Source organism: Chrysemys picta, chromosome 20, assembly GCF_011386835.1.
Source record: "Chrysemys picta bellii isolate R12L10 chromosome 20, ASM1138683v2, whole genome shotgun sequence".
Lineage (NCBI taxonomy): Eukaryota > Metazoa > Chordata > Testudines > Emydidae > Chrysemys > Chrysemys picta.
In genome coordinates this window covers 7576499-7596223 of record NC_088810.1, presented here as the reverse complement: position 1 = coordinate 7596223, position 19725 = coordinate 7576499, and the positions used below count along the sequence as shown (strand labels likewise).

At 55.2% G+C, this 19725-nt stretch overlaps 2 protein-coding genes across 3 annotated transcripts; one reads left to right on the top strand and one right to left on the bottom strand.

The window, feature by feature from the left end:
- Positions 1–2114: 2114 nt before the first annotated feature.
- On the top strand, positions 2115–11120 carry LOC135976682 (free fatty acid receptor 2-like). 2 transcript variants are annotated; one of them, XM_065573684.1, is made up of 2 exons: positions 2115–2712; positions 8407–11120. In XM_065573684.1, exon 2 carries the CDS (start codon positions 8418–8420, stop codon positions 9411–9413), a length of 996 nt encoding a protein of 331 aa, XP_065429756.1. In that variant the 5' UTR covers positions 2115–2712; positions 8407–8417; the 3' UTR covers positions 9414–11120. The 2 variants fall into 2 exon arrangements, with proteins under 2 accessions (XP_065429756.1, XP_065429755.1); XM_065573683.1 differs by lacking the exon at positions 2115–2712 and adding an exon at positions 6857–6938.
- A 6384-nt stretch (positions 11121–17504) lies between these two features.
- On the bottom strand, positions 17505–18530 carry LOC101947372 (free fatty acid receptor 2-like). Its single transcript, XM_005312734.3, has one exon. The coding sequence runs from the start codon at positions 18528–18530 to the stop codon at positions 17505–17507; it is 1026 nt and encodes a 341-aa protein (XP_005312791.3).
- Between the last annotated feature and the right edge of the window lie 1195 nt (positions 18531–19725).

Here is a 19725-nt window from a genome sequence, read left to right as displayed (position 1 = left end):
TTTCGTTGCCCTCCGCTGGACTCTCTCCAATTTGTCCACATCCCTTCTGTAGTGGGGGGACCAAAACTGGACGCAATACTCCATATTGGGTATCACCAGTGTCGAATAGAGGCAGGGCCGGTGCTACCATTAAGGCAAACTAGTCGGTTGCCTACGGTGCCAATTTTTGGAGGCGCCAAAAGGTGGTGCCCCCATTTTTTTTTACAGCGTTCCTACGCCCCCTCCCCGAGCGCGCGGTCACCGCTCCACTTCTCCTACCTCCCAGGCTTGCGGCGCCAATCAGCTGTTTGGTGCCACAAGCCTGGGAGGGGAGGAGAATTAGCATGAGGGCGGCGAGCTCGGGGAGGAGACGGAGCAGAAGTGTGCTGGGGTGGGGAGCTGCCGCACAGCTCTCCGAGGAGGGGGAGCTGACGTGGGGGGGGGGGCGCCTCAGGGCGGGGAGGGAGCCACTGCGGGGGGGGGGGGGGCGCCTCAAGACGAGGGGGGGCGGGGTGGAAGTTTTGCCTAGGGTGTGAAACTTCCTTGCACCAGTCCTGAATAGAGGGGAATAATCGCTTTCCTTGATCTGCTGGCAATGCTCCTACTAATGCAGCCAATATGCTGTTGACCGTCTTGGCAACGAGATCACACTGCTGACTCATATCCAGCTTATCGTCCACTGTAATCGCCAGGTCCTTTTCTGCAGAACTGCTGCTTAGCCAGTCTGTCTCCAGTCTGTAGCAGTCCATGGGATTCTTCCGTCCTAAGTGCAGGACTCTGCACTTGTCCTTGTTGAACCTCATCAGATTTCTTTTGGCCCAATTCTCCAATTTGTCTAGGTCACTCTGGACCCTATCCCTACCCTCCAGCGTATCTACCTCTCCCCCCAGCTTAGTGTCATCTGCGAACATGCTGAGGGTGCAATCCATCCCATCGTCCAGATCATTAATGACGATGTTGAACAAAAGCATCCCCAGGTCCGACCCCTGGGGCACTCCGCTTGATACCGGCTGCCAACTAGACATTGAGCTGTTGATCACTACCTGCTGAGCCCGACAATCTAGCCGGCTTTCTAGCCACCTTATGGTCCAGGAGAACCCAGGAACCCTGGCTCCCAGCCCCCTGCTCTGATCACTAGACCAACTTCCCACTCAGAGCCAAGGATAGAACCCAGGAGTCCTGGCTCCCAGCCCCCTGCTCTAACCCACTAGCCCCCTCATGACTGTAGAGGAGTGAGGGACTGGCCGGGCTCAGACAATGATTTACTTTACAGGAGAGGGTTGTTAACTTCTCCTATTCCAAGCTCTGGGCAGGGAGTAGGGTCTAGTGGTTAGAGCAGGGGGCTGGGAGCCAGGACTCCTGGGCCAAGGGCTATCATGGCAAAAGAGCACAGGGTGGGTCCATAGATGCCAAGTGTGAACCCTGCAGTGAGAAACGCCCCCATCTGAAACCCGCCTCCCCTCTGGAAGGACGGGGGAGCCAGCCCGTGGCACTCCCACATGAACGTCCGTCTGTCTGTCTGTGCACGCGCCAGGAGGACGGGCGCCCAGGACGTCACCTTTGTCTCACAGCACCGACGCTATCAGAACTATGCAAATAGTAACTGATGCTGCTCCACTGTGGGGGAGGGACAGGACAATGGACCCATTGATCCCTCCCCAAAGCAAGGCCATGGGATGGGGGGCTGAGGCTGGGGACCCCATCCCCTTATCCAGCCCCCCTGGCCAGGATGCCTTGGGACATCTCATTGTTTTCCTGGCACTGGCTTATCAATGTCAGTGTGCCCTCCCCCCGCCACCTGGGGACCCATCGCCTCTGGTATCCTGCCCTCCCCCTGCCACCTGGGGACCCATCGCCTCTGGTATCCTGGATCTGGCCCCATTGACTCCAATGGAGCTACGGCGATTGACCCCAGCTGGGAACTAGCCCCATTCACACCAAGGGAGCGACGGCCAATTGACCCCAGCTGGGATCTGGCCCCTTTGCGGCTGTCTTTGGCAGGCAGTCAGGATTCCCTCCCACTCAGCTGTGGCTACTGTGCGTGTCCCGGAGCTCTGGGCAGGGTTTTGTGTGCCCCGGAGCCTGAGCGAAGAAATATGAACTCGGATTTGTTTGTTTACTTAATATCGCGCTTCGGAAAGATGCCGGAGCCCGGGAGATCAAGGAACCATAAATCCAGCGCAGCCTCTCCTCCGTGCCCTGTGGTAGAACCGCTAGACCCCACTCCCCAGAGACAACCCAGAAATCCTGGCTTCCAGCCCCTCCTCCCCCACTCTAATCATTAGATCCCCCCCCTCACCTGCCTGAGCTGAGGATACAACCCAGGAGTCCTGGCTCCCAGCCTGCTCTGCTCTAACTGCTAGATTCCACTCTCCTTCCCAGGAATATAACCCAGGAGTCCTCGCCCACAGCAGGCTGCAGTACCCACATGGGGAGACGGACACCACACCCTCTCAAGGATGTGCCAAGTCACACCTCCGGCAAGGCACGAGGAAGTAACGATTGCATCTCTCATCCTTTCTGTGTGGATTCCCAAGGAGAGGGACCAGTGGGGCGCAGCCACAGACACAACATAACCAGCCACCTGGGCTTCAGAAAACTCACTCCCCAGCTGGGACGCAGAAAACCAGCCACCAGCTCATCCCTGACACATCGCTTGGGGTGGCTCCCAGCCTGGACACCTGGGTTCCAGCCCTTCTGCAGGCTCCCAGCGCACTGGCTGCTGGAAAGGAGGTGAGGATGGGCTCTCTAGCTGCCTGGGTCAGGGCTTGTAAGGAGAGGAGTGGGGTCTAGAGGTTAGAGCAGGGGTTGTGGCTGGGATTCAGGTCTCCTGGTTTCTATCACTGACCCTGGATGAAGACTGGGTTAGAGTAGAGAGACCGGAGAAAGGACTGGAGAACTGGATTCCTTTCCCAGCTCTGGGAGGTGAGTGGGGTTTACTGGTTAAAGCGAGGGGGGTGCGAGTCAGGACGCCTGGGTTCTGCTCCCAGCCTTCATGGGTGTGTATTTGCCTTTACCAGGCATGCCCAGGCCTCTGTGCAAAGTTTAATTTTGCTTTTGCAAAATCAAAAAACAAACAAGCAACAAAGTAAAAGGGAGATTGCTGGCTCAGCCCACCCCGGGGTTCTAGCTCCAATGTGGGAGAGGAGTGTGGTGTAGTGGTTAGAACAGTGGGGGCTGGAAGTCAGGACTCCTGGGTTCTAGCCCCAGCTCTGGCAGGGAGTGGGGTCTAGTCATTAGAATAGGGGACAGGGAGTTCGGACTCCTGGGTTCTTTCCCCAGTATGGCCATCTCCTCTCCCTGCTCTGAATGTCTGTTCTTCCACTGTTAAAATGGGGGTGAAGGTTTGTGACTTACTTTTTCAACACGCTCGCCCATCACTGGGCGATCAGGGCTGAGCGAAGCTGGCCAGGGGCCCGGGGAGATGGAAATTTGTCTAGCTCAGCTGAGTAAGCGCATGGTGGGGAGAGGGAGAGGGGAACCCCGAGACAGGAGAACACAACAATCCATGTACGGGGGCACCCAGCACTGGGATGGGGAGGTGCCAGTCAGGATGTGGGGCGTGGTCATTCCATCCCCCACTGAATGGGTCCCCCATTCGGAGAAAGAGACTCAAGGGGACGATTCCTTCCCCTCCCACCCAGCAGCGGCTCCATTACCAAGGGTTCTGGGAACAGAACCATCAGGTCCGATCCGCCACATCTGAGCAGCGAGACAAGCTGGGAGGGAAAGTGGGTTTCCCACCGTTAGGGAGAGTGGAGGGACTGACGGTTTCTAACTGCAGGAGGACACGACTCTTGGAGAGATGTGCTGGCTGGCGCATACACCCAGCCCTGTTCCTAGAGTCATAGAATCATAGAAGATCAGGGTTGGAAGGGACCTCAGGAGGTCATCTAGTCCAACCCCCTGCTCAAAGCAGGACCAATCCCAACTAAATCATCCCAGCCAGGGCTTTGTCAAGCCGGGCCTTAAAAGCCTCTAAGGAAGGAGACTCCACCACCTCCCTAGGTAACGCATTCCAGTGTTTCACCACCCTCCTAGTGAAATAGTGTTTCCTAATATCCAACCTAGACCTCCCCCACTGCAACTTGAAACCATTACTCCTTGTTCTGTCATCTGCCACCACTGAGAACAGCCGAGCTCCATCCCCTTTGGAACCTCCCTTCAGGTGGTTGAAGGCTGCTATCAAATCCCCCCTCGTTCTTCTCTTCTGCAGGCTAAATAACCCCAGTTCCCTCAGCCTCTCCTCGTAAGTCATGTGCCCCAGCCCCCTCATCATTTTTGTTGCCCTCCGCTGGACTCTCTCCAATTTGTCCACATCCTTTCTGTAGTGGGGGGACCAAAACTGGAAGCAATACCGCAGATTTGGCCTCACCACTGTCGAATAGAGGGGAATAATCCCTTCCCTCGATCTGCTGGCAATGCTCCTACTAATACAAAAACAACAAGGAGTCTGGTGGCACCTTAAAGACTAACAGATTTATTTGGGCATAAGCTTTCGTGAGTAAAAACCTCACTTCTTCGGATGCATAGAGTGAAAGTTACAGATGCAGGCATTATATACTTGACACATGGAGAGCAGGGAGTTACTTCACAAGTGGAGAACCAGTGTTGACAGTGCCAATTCAATCAGGGTGTATGTAGTCCACTCCCAGTAATAGATGAGGAGGTGTCAATTCCAGGAGAGGAAAAGCTGCTTCTGTAGTGAGCCAGCCACTCCCAGTCCCTATTCAAGCCCAGATTAATGGTGTTGAATTTGCAAATGAATTTTAGTTCTGCTGTTTCTCTTTGAAGTCTGTTTCTGAAGTTTTTTTGTTCAATGATAGTGACTTTTAAATCTGTAATAGAATGACCAGGGAGATTGAAGTGTTCACTTACTGGCTTGTGTATGTTACCATTCCTGATGTCCGATTTGTGTCCATTTATTCTTTTGCGGAGGGACTGTCCGGTTTGGCCAATGTACATGGCAGAGGGGCATTGCTGGCACATGATGGCATATATGACATTAGTGGATGTGCAGGTGAATGAGCCCCTGATGGTGTGGCTGATGTGGTTGGGTCCTCTGATGCTGTTGCCAGAGTAGATATGGGGACAGAGTAGGCAACGAGGTTTGCTACAGGGATAGGTTCCTGGGTTGGTGTTTCTGTGGTGTGGTGTGTAGTTGAGTATTTGCTTCAGGTTGGGGGGTTGTCTGTAAGCGAGGACTGGCCTGCCTCCCAAGGTCTGTGAGAGTGAGGGATCATTTTCCAGGATAGGTTGTAGATCGTGGATAATGCGCTGGAGAGGTTTTAGCTGGGGGCTGTATGTGATGACCAGTGGTGTTCTGTTATTGTCCTTGTTGGGCCTGTCCTGTAGTAGGTGATTTCTGGGTACCCGTCTTGCTCTGTCAATCTGTTTCCTCACTTCCCCAGGTGGGTATTGTAGTTTTACGAATGCTTGATAAAGATCTTGTAGGTGTTTGTCTCTGTCTGAGGGGTTGGAGCAAATTCGGTTGTATCTTAGGGCTTGGCTGTAGACAATGGATCGTGTGATGTGTCTTGGATGGAAGCCGGAGGCATGTAGGTACGTATAGCGGTCAGTAGGTTTCCGGTATAGGGTGGTGTTTATGTGACCATCACTTATTTGTACTGTAGTGTCCAGGAAGTGGATCTCCTGGGTGGACTGGTCCAGGCTGAGGTTGATGGTGGGGTGGAAATTGTTGAAGTCCCAATATGCCATTGGCCTTCTTGGCAATGAGATCACACTGTTGACTCATATCCAGCTTCTCATCCACTGTAATCGCCAGGTCCTTTTCTGCAGAACTGCTGCTTAGCCAGTCAGACCCCAGCCTGTAGCAGTGCATGGGATTCTTCCGTCCTAAGTGCAGGACTCTGCACTTGTTCTTGTTGAACCTCATCAGATTTCTTTTGGCCCAATTCTCCAATTTGTCTAGGTCACTGTGGACCCTATCCCTACCCTCCAGCGTATCTACCTCTCCCCCCAGTTTAGTGTCATCCGTGAACTTGCTGAGGGTGCGATCCATCCCATCATCCAGATCATTAATGAAGCTGTTGAACAAAACCGGCCCCAGGACCGACCCTTGGGACACTCCGCTTGATACCAGCTGCCAACTAGACATCGAGCTGTTGATCACTACCTGCTGAGCCCGACAATCTAGCCAGCTTTCTATCCACCTTATAGTCCAGGAGAACCCAGGAACCCTGGCTCCCAGCACCCTGCTCTGATCACTAGACCCCACTCCCCACCCAGAGCCAAGGATAGAACCCAGGAGTTCTGGATCCCAGCCCCCTGCTCTAACCCACTAGCCCCCGCATGATTGGTAGAGGAGTGAGGGACTGGCTGGGCTCAGACAATGGTTTACTTTACAGGAGAGGCTTATTAACTTCTCCTATTCCAAGCTCTGGGAGGGGAGTGTGGGCTAGCGATTAGAGCAGTCAGGAGCTGGGAGCCAGGACTCCTGGGTTCTCTCCCCAGCTCTGGGAGAGGAGTGGGGTCTAGTGGAGCTAAAAGGTCAAGAATCCTGGGTTGTATTTCCTAGTTCTGTGCATTGACTCCTTATTTCCTATTTTTCTCACAAAATCACTCCCTGAGAATCAGGGATTGAACCCAGGAGTCCTGGCTCCCAGTCCCCCACCCTCTAACCACTAGACTTCACTTCCTTCCACCTTTGATGATATTTATGAAAATTTCCCTCTGAGTAACAACCACTTCCCTGTTGTTCAGGGTGCCTGCTCGGCCCACTCCCTGCAGCCCATCCCTGTGTGTTTGCTCACAAGATCTCATGCATCCCAGGCTCTCCGTTCTCTCTCTGGCGCTGCCCCCGCCCCCCGTCCGTGCCTGCCGTTGACTAAACAGGAAACCGAGCTAAATAAATATAGGAGCCGGCTACATATATTCCAGCCATATGTCTAGTGTCAGCTAATGGAACGGGAGCCCTGAGCTTGCTCGCATGGCTACGGGTAAGGAGGGCTGGGAGCCAGGACTCCTGGGTTCTGGCCACATGACTTGGGGGGAGGGGCATGTAAGAGTTTGAGCGGAGGGTCTAGGAGGAGGACTCCTGGTACTCTACCAGCTCAGGGAGGGAAGTGGGATCTAGTGGATTAGGACAGGGGGCCTGGAGCCAGGACTCCTTTGTTCTATCTGCAGGCCTGGGAGGGTGTGACAGGATCCCTGGGGTGCAACCTGGAACTCAGATACCCCTGAGTCCTCTGCCCCACCAGTCTGGACTCCCATTCACGCTGTGATGCTGTGACAAGCAACAAACGTCTGGCAGGTACTGGACTTACACAGCCATCCCCAGGCAGGGACACACCCAGCCGAGTTACATGAAATGCTGCCCTCAGCCACTCACGAACCAAAAAGCCAATTCTCCCCAACCTAGGACCCTGGAGCTGTACCATCCTGCATTGGTCAGAAGCCTGAGCAGTGTCAGTTCTTTGCCCAGCCCGTCCCCCTCGCCCCGGGCCTCTCGATGTGGGGAGGACATGCACACGCCTTTTGTTAACTGAGCTAAGATTTCCAAGCTTTTCAAGCAAAATTCATTGTTTTAGATAAAGTATAACACAGATTTATTAACTGCAGATAGAGAGAGTTTAAGTGATTATAAGTGGTAGGTATAAAAGTTAGAGATAGTTACCAAAGAAAAGAAACTAAGTGTCTAGTCTAAAACTTCAACCTCTAAGACACTAGGCAGTATTTAGATCTAGCAGTTTTCTCCACTCAATGGATGTTACAGTTCACAATACACAGGTTTCTCCCTTGTCTCCTCTGCTGAAGTTCTCTCTCTTCTCAGAGTCCTTGTGGCTTGCAGCGTAGGTGGGGGAGGAGAAAAGGCCAAGCCATGCAGCCTCTGTCTCTTAATACCAAGACCCGTCCTGATGGGCTTTGCTGAGTCACAGTGACCAAGTAAATCCCCCATTGTGTGGTGCTTCTGCAACTGTCATTGAATTGTAAATCCCTTGATTGCAACTCCCCCGTTGATGAATGGCCAGTGAACGCCCACCTGGGAGAGGGTCACCACCCTTGTAGGAAGGACTCTCAAACTTACAACATATTTCACTGACAATCATACAACAAAATCTTATAACTTCATACACACTAACGGTACACATATTTGGACAGAACAATGGGTTTCAGCAGATCATGACCTTTCATATGATATCTCACATGCATTCTTTGTATCACACATAAGATAATCATGTGACATTGGTGAATACGGGGTTCCAAGGTGTTGCTTTGGGGTACAGAGTGCCACAGAGGGGAGTGGGATCTAGTGGGTTGGAGGGAGAGGGGGCTGGAGCCAGGACTCCCGGGTTCTATCCCCACTGCTGGGAGGGGAGTGGGATCTAGTGGGTTGGAGGGAGAGGGGGCTGACTACCAGGACTCCTGGGTTCCTTTGGCAGCTGATGAGCCTTTTCTCCTTTGAAGGAGCTGAGAAGATGAGTTCAAATGTTTACATCCCGCTGGTTCTCACTGTCTACATCTTCACCTTCCTGACCGGCCTCCCGTCCAACCTTCTGGCCTTCTACACCTTCCTGGTGAAGGTCCGCCAAAAACCCACCCCTGTCGACATCCTTCTCCTCAACCTCACTGTCTCCGACATCTTCCTCCTCATCTTCCTCCCCTTCAAGATGGCAGAGGCTGCCTCAGGCATGGTGTGGCCCTTGCCTGCTTTCCTCTGCCCACTCACCAACTACTTTTACTACAACAGCATCTACATCAGTTCCTTCTTCCTCATGGCCGTCAGCGTTGATCGCTACCTGGGGGTGGCCTTTCCCATCAAGTACAAGCTCCGGCGCCGTCCAGCATATGCTATCGCCACCTCCGTGGTCTTCTGGTTGATCATCTGCGCCCACTGCAGCATCGTCTACATTGTCCAATACGAGGTCCTGAGCCCCAATGGGACTGCGACTTCCAATAACGTGTCCAACTGCTATGAACATTTCTCCCCTACGCAGCGCCAGATCCTGCTCCCTGTCCGGCTGGAGTTCTTCGTCGTCCTCTTCTGCCTTCCCTTCACCGTCACCATCTTCTGCTACGTCAACCTCGTCCGCATCCTGGTGGCCTTGCCCAACATCTCGGCCCGGAGGAAGCAGCGGGCCGTAGGCCTGGCTCTGGTTACCTTGTTCAACTTCATAGTCTGTTTCGCCCCCTACAACCTGTCCCACGTGGTGGGCTTTGTCCAGAAGAAGAGCCCCTCCTGGAGGGTGTACGCTCTTCTCCTCAGCACGCTCAATGCCGCCTTGGACCCCGCCATCTTCTATTTCTCCTCCACTGCCGTCCAAAGGGCCTTCGCCAACTGCCTGGCCACCCTGCGGCATAAACTTAACACCATCTTGTCCCGGTGCCATCTCCCCTGCTTGACTCGCTGCGGAGAAGGGGGCAGCGAGTTGAAGGCAGCCAGTAAGAACGTGATTGAGGAGTCGACGACTTGACCCCCAGGATGAGACTGACTCTCTGCTTCCTCCGCAGAGCCTTCCTTGTCCCATGCACCGCAGGAGCAAGAGATCCTGCCCTTGAGCCCGGGACGGCATCTTCTGTCCTTCCCTGCACCTCCCGAGAGGGCCGTAGGCCTCCTCAGACAGCAGCGTGCGGCGGGGCTTGGAGTTGGTGCCCAACTTCCACATGGCTTTGGCCTACCTGAGCTTCAGTGTGGTTGGCCAAACTTGCACAGGGGTTTGGCCGACCTCCAGTTGGGGTCAAGGTCCTTCCTTTTCCGCTGCCGGGCCATGAGCAGTACCGGGTTTACAATGGCGTCAACGGGAGCGGGCCCACACTTAGAAGGGGCCCTGGTGCTGGGACTTTGGCCCCACCCCCCTGCTGGAGCCTGAGCCCCCCCCCGTGCCCATCTGAGCCTGTTCCTCCAGAGCCATTGCTCACTGTTAGCTCCTCTCCACCCCCTCCCCAGCTTCCCCCCGCTTCAGTCCTCTCCACCCCTTACACCCGGTGCGAGTGGCGGGCGGGGCCTCAGGGGAGAAGAGGCTGAGCAGGGGCTGGGCCTTGGGGCAGAGCGAGGGCTGGGGCCACGGTCCATCCTTGGCCCTGGCCACGAGCGGTTGGCCAAGCGCCCCCCCAGACTTCGGCCTACTTCAGCTTTGGAGTGAGTGGCCCAACTTCCTCAAAGATCCTGCCTCTCTCAGTGTCAGGGTTGCCATGGCGTCAAGGGCCTTCCTTTGCCACTGCTGGCACATAAGTAGTTGGCCTATTTCATCACTGTCCACCCACTCCAAGTCTTTCCTTCCCCATGGTTGGGCCCACGGGCAAACAAGCTACTATGGGCTGTAACTGCAAGGGGAGAACCAAGTGGGGGTTGCTTGAGGGAGGGCAAACAGGCTGGGATGAGCAGGTCCCATTTCAGGGGAACCATTTAGTGGCAGATGAACAAGGACCAGGCTCCGTGAGGGGCCTGTGGACCCCGAGTTTGCCCTTGTTAAGCTATGGAGAACTCCTCCTCCTTGGCCACTATTATTAGTGTGTGTTGGCCTCTGTGGAAATGTAGTTACTGCCTCGGTGGGACTGGAACTCAAGAGGCTACAGCCCAGCACGCTACTGCTTGAGCTAAAGTAGCAGTGCCATGTGTTGGCGGCAGTAGTAAGGCTATTATCTGCCATGTGGATGGGAAGGATTTGGACTCTGGACCTTCACCATCAATGCACGGTGCAAGCGGAAGGGCCGGCACCGCTTGGTAGCAGCAGTGGGAACAGGCTGTTATTAACAAGGATTTGAACGCAGGACTTCCAGCACCACAGTGACGGGCTCACGTGATCTAAAAGCGGAGTGCCTTTTACAGCGGTAGTAGGGCTGTTATCCTCCAGGTGGGTGGGGGATGGGCGTTTAGCAGGCACACGTACAATGGACACTGGTCCCTGCGGGTCTGTTCCAGGTCTGGACATAGAGCTGAGATCTCCCTCGCGCAAGGTCCTGCACCTCCTCCCTTCGCTGGCAGATCTGGCGCCCCCCAGGGGCAGTGGCTTTAGCTACATATTAAATAATATAATTTATTTATTATCCAACGGAGATTATTTTCTTATCCTTCGGGTCTGGGGTGAGGTCTAGTGAGTTAGTGTCGGGGGAGGGGGTGAGTGGGGTCTGGGAGCCAGGACTTATGGGTTCTATCCCCAGTTTTGGGAAGGGAGTGGGGTCTATGGGTTAGAGTTGTTGGGGGTAGGACTCCTGGATTCTATCCATGGGAAGTGACCATTGCTAGGCCTCACACGTATTGTCACTGGCGACTTTCAATTAATGGCAGGGCGTGAATCTGGTACCGCAGGTGAGCAAATAGTATCTCTGTAGTGCTGATATTAACCGGGGTTAATGGATAACTGGCCTGGGCAGAGCCTGGGGCAGCCAGGGGATTTCACATGAACCACCAGGTCCCAGGCCATGGGACGCTGCCACGGACCTGACACCCCCACCCCCGGGGCTTCCCCAGAGCAAGAGCCCACCCACTAGGGTTGCCAACTTTCTAATTGCAGAAAACTGAACACCCTTGCCTCGCGCCCTGCCCTGCACGTTCTCCAAGGCCCTGACCCCGCTCACGCAATCCCCCCACCTTTGCTCACTCGCTCATTTTCACTGGGCTGTGGGAGGGGGTTGGGGTGCGGGAGTGGGTGAGGGCTCCAGCTTGGGGTGCGGGCTCTGGGGTGGGGCTGGTGATGAGGGGTTTAGGGAGCAGGAGGGGGCTCCAGGCTGGGGCTGAGGGGTTTGGAGTGCAGGGGGATGGGGGACTCAGGGCTGGAGCAGGGGGTTGGGGCATGGGAGAGGGTTCGGGGTGCAGGCTCCAGTGACCTCAGGCGGCCCCGGCATTTCCTCAGAACAGAGGAAGTCCGCGCGGCTTCTCAGTCACTGTGGCCTGGCCAGCTCCTCGGGAGGTCGGCGGGGGGAGGGGAGGGAGCTGGGTGCAGGTCAGCTCCTCTCCGAATGGGGCTGAGACCCAGCAAACCTCATGGCACAGCGAGCTCCCCGGAGCAGCTGTTAGCAAATAAACAAATGCACGCGGTGCAGACACGCACAGGGAGCGCCCCTCCCCCCCCGCTGCATTGCAAACACCCCCCCACCCACACAGGGGCTCCCAACCCCTCACGCACATGGGCAGCGGGGAGGGGATCTGTGTGTGGAGTTGTGGGGGATCCCAGGGCTGGGACAGCAAGCGGCTGCGGGTTGATATTGAAGGGCACCGGCAGAGCTGCGGGGGGAGCCCAGGGCTGGGCTAGCAGGGGGCTGCGGCCTGTGGGTTGGCATTGAGGGGCACCGGTAGAGCTGGGGGGAGTGTCTGGCTGACCACAATGGTTTACATCAGGGGCTGTCTCTCCCTTGGACGCCTGTTCCCATCTTGGCACTCGGAGGATGTGGGGAGGAGGGGTGCGGTGCAGCTGGCTGTGTGGTTGTGTCCCTGTGTCCTGTCGGGGTGTGTGTGTGTGTAATGGGCTCCCGCACGCCCCTGGCAGGGATTGCTGGGGCCAGTGGAGTTTGGGGGTGGGGGTGGGAAGGGGTGTGTGGGGAGGGATGGCTGGGAGGGAGGTGTGTCTGTTTATACACACACAGTTCAGGGCTCGTCCCCTCCAGCAGGGAGCAGCAGGTACACACACACACAGCTGCACAAAATCTCACCACACAAACACTCCCATAGGACATGCACACACCACATGCTCACAACAGCCATATGGGACAGTGTGTGCGCGCTCAGTGGGGTGAACTCTCTGCAGACCCCAGTATGGCGCTAGGGGGCGCTGTGCTGCAGTAGGCGGGGTGGGGGCTCTCCCCTGGCCGTCAGTGCTGGCCCTGATGTCCCAGGTGGCACTAGGGGGGGCTGTATAGTGGGGGGGAGTGTTGCCGAGTCTCACAAGAGGAAAAAGCGGCACTGCCTTTCAAGCCGAGCCCAGCCCCTTTCAGAAGTAAAAATATGACAATAGGAAATGTGTGTGTACTTGCATTATAGGCTGAGTCAAGTGGGTGGGCCAGAAAGTTCATGAATTTGCCCCCCCCCAACCCCACTGTAAGGAGCTTGGGGGAGGGGAGTGGGGCTTGCATGCAGTGTTTGCCCCCACACACACTGCAAGGAGCTGGAGGGGGAGGGGGGGCTTTCCCGCACTATGTCCCTGCCAGCGCTGCAGCATCCCACGTCCAACGGAGCTCACAATAGGGGGTGTGTGTGTGTGTGTGTGTGTGTGTGTGTGTGTCCCCTCTCTGGGCCTGGGGCGCAAGGACTTGCACTCAGCACCTCACTTGGCTGGTAGGGTTGCCATCTTTCTAATTGCACAAAACCGAACACCCTTGCCCCGCCCCCGAGGCCCCGCCCCTTCCCCACTCCTTCTCTGAGGCCTCACCCCCCTGCTCACTCCAGACCCCCTCTCTTCGTCGCTCGCTCTCCCCCACCCTCACTCACTTTCGCTGGGCTGGAGCAGGAGGTGGTGTGGGCTCAAGCGGGAGGTGTGGGCTCTGGGGTGGGGTCAGGGATGAGGGTTTGGGGACTGGGAGGGGGCTCAGTGCTGGGGCAGGGGGTTGAGCGTTCGGGCTCCGGCTGGACGGTGCTTACCTCTGGCGGTTCCCTGCCTCCCCTGGCTCCGCACTGCTCCCGGAAGTGACTGGCATGTGCGGCCCCTAGGCGGAGGCGCAGCCAGGCAGCTCTGCGCAGTGAGCGCTGCCCGTGTCCACAGGCACCGCCCCCGCAGCTCCCATTGGCTGCCGTTCCCAGCCAATATGAGCTGCAGAGCTGGCGCTGGGGACGGGGGCAGCACGCGGAGCTTCCCTGATCACCCCTGTGCCTAGGGGCCGGACATGCCAGCCACTTCCAGGAGCCGCACGGAGCCTGAGCAGGCAGGAAACCTGCCTTAGCCCTGCTGCGCCGCCGACAGGACTTTTAACGGCCCAGTGTTTTCACTGAGCAGCAGCAGATCCTGCCTCCCCCCGCACCGCCCGGACCCTGCACAGGGTGCAAGCAGAGCGGTGAGATCTTAGAGGGGAGGCAGCCCAGCCCAGTCGACCTTCAAGGCCAAATCAGCCACCTCCAAATCAAACAAAGCCCAAACCCCCAACGCTCCAAAAATGAAAGCAACTTTAACAAAAACAAGTCCAATTCTGCTTGCAGCCCCCTGTTCTCCCAGCATGTCCCCCCCCACACCTGCACTCTGCTGGTGCCACTCCCGACCCGCAGCCCCCTGCTAGGCAAGCCATGGGCTCCCCCCGAGCTCTGCCACCGCTTACAGTTTGTGTTTACAGGGGGCTGTGTGAGTGGGCTCCTGCTCTCCGGGGAGTGCGGGGGGGGGGGGGGGGGGGAAGATCATCTCCGTGGCAGTGTCCCATGGCCTGGAAGCCAGTTGTTCCTCCAGCTGCCCATGCGAGATCACCAAGCTGCCCCAGGCCCGCCCCGGCCCAGTTATCCATTAACCCCTGGTTAATATCGGCGCCACAGAAATGCTATTTGCTCACCTGCGGTGCTAGATTCACGCCCTGCAGTTAATTAAAAGTCGCCAGTGACAATGTGTGTGTGTCCTACTTCCTAGCCATGGTCCCCTCCCATGGATAGAACCCAGGAGTCCTGGTCCCCAGCACCCCCGACTCTAACCCATAGACCCCACTCCACTAGCCCTGAAGAAAAATAAGAATATAATCTCAATTGGGTAATAAATCAATAACTTTATTTAATACATAGCTAAAGCCACTGCCCCTGGGGGGTGCCAGATCCGCCAGCCAAGGGAGGACATGCAGGACCTTGCATGAGGGAGATCTCAGCTGTACGTCCAGACCTGCAGGGACCAGTGTCCATTGTACGTGTGCCTGCTAATCACCCATCCCCCACCCACCTAGAGGATAACAGCCCTACTACCGCTGCAAAAGGCACTCCGCCTTTAGATCACGTGAGCCTTTCATTGTGGTGCTGGAAGTCCTGCGTTCAAATCCTAATTAATAACAGCCTGTTCCCACTGCTGCTACCAAGCGGCGCCGGCCCTTCCGCTTGCGCCGTGCGTTGATGGTGAAGGTCCAGAGTCCAAATCCTTCCCGTCCACATGGCAGATAACAGCCTTACTACTGCCGCCAACACACGGCACTGCTACTTTAGCTCAAGCAGTAGCATGCTGGGCTGTAGCCTCTTGAGTTCCAGTCCCACCGAGGCAGTAACTACATTTCCACAGAGGCCAACACACACTACTACTAGTGGCCAAGGAGGAGGAGCTCTCCATAGCTCAACAAGGGCAAACTCGGGGCCCACAGAGCCTGGTCCTTGTTCATCTGCCACTAAATGGTTCCTGTCATAACTATAAAGGGAAGGGTAACAGCTCTCCTGTGTACAGTACTATAAAATCCCTCCTGGCCAGAGACTCCAAAATCCTTTTACCTGTAAAGGGTTAAGAAGCTCAGGTAACCTGGCTGGCATCTGACCTAAAGGACCAATAAGGGGACAAGATACTTTCAAATCTTGGGGGGGGGGGGGGGGGGCTTTTGTTTGTGCTCTTTGTTTTGGGGGTTGTTCACTCTTGGGACCGAGAGGAACCAGACATCAATCCAGGCTCTCCACATCTTTCTGAACAAGTCTCTCATATTTCAAACTTGTAAGTAAACAGCCAGGCAAGGAGTGTTAGTTTATCTTTGTTTTCTCAACTTGTAAACGTACCTTTTACCAGGGTGTTTACCTCTGTTTGCTGTAACTTTGAACCTAAGGCTAGAGGGGGGTCCTCTGGGCTCTTTAAGTTTGATTACCCTGTAAAGTTATTTTCCATCCTGATTTTACAGAGATGATTTTTACCTTTTTCTTTAATTAAAAGCCTTCTTTTTAAGAACCTGATTGATTTTCCTTGTTTTTAGATCCAAGGGGGCTGGATCTTGATCCACCAGAAGTTGGTGGAAGGGAGGAGGGGGGATGGTTAATTTCTCCTTGTTTTAAAATCCAAGGGGTTTGGATCTGTATTCACCAGGGAATTGGTGAAGAGTCTCTCAAGGCTACCCAGGGAAGGGAATTAGCATCGAGAGTGGTGGCAGCGGATCAGATCTAAGCTGGTAGTTAAGCTTAGAAGTTTTCATGCAGGCCCCCACATTTGTACCCTAAAGTTCAGAGTGGGGAAGCAGCCTTGACAGTTCCCCTGAAATGGAACAAGCTCAGCGCAGCCTGTTTGCCCTCCCTCAAGCAACCCCCACTTGGTTCCCCCGTTGCAGTTACAGCCCATAGGTGCTTGCTTGTCCGTGGGCCCAACCATGGAGAAGAAAAGATCCAGAGTGGGTGGAGGGCGCTGGAGGGACCCTCCAGCTGAAATCGGTCTATGTTTCACTTGTGAGCCAGCAGCGGCAAAGGAAGGCCCTTGACACCATAGCGATCCTGACACTGAGAGGGATCCTTGCAGAAGTTGGGCCACCCACTGCAAAGCTGAAGTAGGCTGAAGTCTGGGAGGCGCTTGGCCAACCGCTCGTGGCCAGGGCCAGATTAATCTTTTCTAGACCCCAGCACCTGGTCTGTGGCCCCACCCCTCGTTCTGCCCCAAAGCCCCGCCCCTGCTCAGCCTTTTGCCCTCGAGGCCCCACCCGTCGCTCGCATGGGGCACAGGGGGCGGAGAGGAGCTGAAGTAGGCCGAAGTCCGGCGGGAGTTTGGCCAAACGCTCGGGGCCAGGGCCGGATTTATCTTTTGTGGGCCCCGGTGCCCAGACCATGGCCCTGCCCCTCCTTCTGTCCCAAAGCCCTGCCCCTGCTCAGCCTCTTGCCCTTGAGGCCCCGCCTGTCGTTTGCAGGGGCATAGGGGATGGAGAGTAGCGAGCAGAGAGCGAGGGGGGGAGGGGGGCGGAGAGGAGCAAACAGCGAGCAGGGGTTTCGGGGGATGAGGCCGAGAGGGGGTGGGGCCTCGGGGAGCAGCAGGGTGGAGGGGCAGGCGCCAGGGCCCGTTCTGACTGTGGGCCCGACCCCATTGAAACTTCAACCTCTAAGACACTAGGCAGTATTTAGATCTAGCAGTTTTCTCCACTCAGTGGATGTTTGTTTCTTTGTTTATCTGCTTTGATCTGTTTGCTATCCCGTATAATCCCTTAGAATCTATCTTTTGTAGTTAATAAACTTGTTTTTGCTTTATTTAAACCAGTGCCTGGGAATCATAACTCAGGAGCAAACGGCTGTTGCATATTCCTCTCCACATTGCTGGTGGGGGCGAATTTTATGAGCTTACGCTGTACAGTTGCCTGTGCAGCACAAGACGGTATAATTTTGGGTTTATACTCCGGTGGGGGGCTGGGCGGGCGGGAGGTGCGTGCCTGAGGAGGTGGGAGTAGCTTTCTCATGCAGGGGCTGGTCAGAGAGCTGCTTGTAACTGCCGCTGGGTGCGTTCCTACCAGTATGTATGCTCGCGAAAGTGCAGGTAGGCAGGTTTGGTAGCTTGTCACAGCAACACAGTGTGAGAGGTTGGTGGGTCAGAAGGCTCAGTGGTACCCCAGTTCCAGGCGGGGGGAACCTGTCACACCTAACTTAAGTGCAGGATCTCTTGCTTCTGCGGAGCATGGGACAAGGAAGGATCTGCGGAGGAAGCAGAGAGTCGGTCTCATCCAGGAAGTCAAGTCAACTCCTCAGCCTCCATCTCACTGGTCACCTCTACCTCTCTGCCCCCTTCCCCGCAGCGACTCAAGCAGGGGAGATGGCACCAGGCCATGATGGTGATGAGTTTGTGCCACAGGCCGGCCAGGCAGTTGGCGAAGGCCCGTTGGACAGCAGTGGAGGAGAAGTAGAAGATGGCGGGGTCCAAGGCGGCATTGAGGGTGCTGAGGAGAAGAACGTACACCCTCCAGGAGGGGCTCTCGTTCTGGACAAAGCCCACCACGTGGGACAGGTTGTAGGGAGTGAAGCAGACTATGAAGTTGAACAAGGTGGCCAGAGCCAGACCCATGGCTCGCTGCTTCCTCTGGGCCGGGATCTTGGGCAAGCCCACCAGGATGCGGACGAAGTTGATGTAGCAAAAGATGGTGATGGTAAAGGGAAGGCAGAAGAGGACGACGAAGAACTCCAGCCGGACAGGGAGCAGGATCTGGAGCTGTGTAGGGGAAAAATTTTCATAGCAGTGGGACGTGCTATTGGAGGTTGCGGTCCCATTGGGGCTCAGGACCTCGTATTGGACAATGTAGACAAAGCTGCAGTGGGTGAAGACCACCACCCAGAAGACCACGGAGGTGGCAGCGGTGTAACCCAGATGACGCCGGAGCCTGTACTTTATGGGAAAGGCCACCCCCAGGTAGCGATCAACGCTGATGGCCATGAGGAAGAGGGAGCTGAGGTAGATGCTATTGAAGTACAAGTAGTTGGTGAGTGGGCAGAGGAAATGGGGCAAGAGCCACTCCATGCCTGAGGCAGCCTCCACCATCTTGAAGGGGAGGAAGATGAGGAGGAAGATGTCGGAGACGGTGAGGTTGAGGAGAAGGATGTCGACGGGGGTGGGTTTCTGGCGGACCTTCATCAGGAAGGTGTAGAAGGCCAGAAGGTTGGACGGGAGGCCGGTCAGGAAGGTGAAGATGTAGACAGCGAGAACCAGTGGGATGGAAACGTTCAAAGTCATCCTCTCAACTCCTACAGAGGAGAATGGGCTCATCAGTTGCCAAAGGAACCCAGGAGTCCTGGTAGCCAACCCCCCTCCACCTCCAACCCACTAGACTCCACTACTGTCCCTGGGCTGGGGATAGGACCCAGGAGTCCTGGCTCCAGCCCCCTCCTCCTCCAACCCACTAGATCCCACTCCCCTCTGTGGCACTCTGTACCCCAAAGCAACATCTTGGAACCCCGTATTCACCAATGTCATATGATTGTTATGTGTCATACAAAGCATGCATGTGAGATATCATATTAAAGGTCACGATCTGCTGAAAGCCGTTGTTCTGTCCAAATATGTGTATCTTTAGTGTGCATGAAGTTATAAGATTTTACTGTTTTGTTGTCAATGAAATATGTTGTAAGTTTGAGAGTCCTTCCTACAAGGGTGGTGACCCCCTCCCAGGTGGGCGTTCACTGGCCATTCATCAACAGGGGTGTTGCAATCAAGGGATTTACAATTCAATGACAGTTGCAGAAGCACCACACAATGGGGGATTTACTTGATCACTGTGACTCAGCTAAGCCCATCAGGACAGGTCTGGCTTAGTGTCTTTTAAACACATGGGCTTAGGATATAAAATAAGGGACAGAGGCTGCATGGCTTGGCCTTTTCTCCTCCCCCACCTACACTGCAAGCAACAAGGACGCTGAGAACAGAGAGAACTTCAGCAGAGGAGACAAGAGAGAAACCTGTGAATTGTGAACTGTAACATCCATTGAGTGGAGAAAACTGCTAGATCTAAATACTGCCTAGTGTCTTAGAGATTGAAGTTTTAGATTTCACGCTTAGTTAGTTTCCTTTGGTAAACTATTGCTGCTTTTTATACCTACCACTTATAATCACTTAAATTCTCTCTATCTGCAGTTAATAAATCTGTGTTATACTTTATTTAAAACAATGAATTTTGCTTGAAATGCTTGGAAATCTTAGCTCAGTTAACAAAAGGCGTGTGCATGTCCTCTCCAGGGGCGAGGGGGGCGGACTGGGCAAAGAACTGACACTGCTCAGGCTTCTGACCATGGCAGGACGGTACAGGTCTGGGGTCCTAGGCTGGGGAGAATTGGCTGGAGCCTCTCTGTTGTTGGTTCATGAGTACCCGAAGGCAGCATTCATGTAACTAAGAGGGGCGCGTCCCTGCCTGGGGATGGCTATGTAAGTCCAGTACCTGCCAGAGGTTTGTAGCTTGTCACAGCAT

Coding starts and splice junctions, on each gene's coding strand:
- LOC101947372 (XM_005312734.3), bottom strand. CDS start 18,530: ATGAGCCCATTCTCCTCTGTAGGAGTTGAGAGGATGACTTTGAACGTT.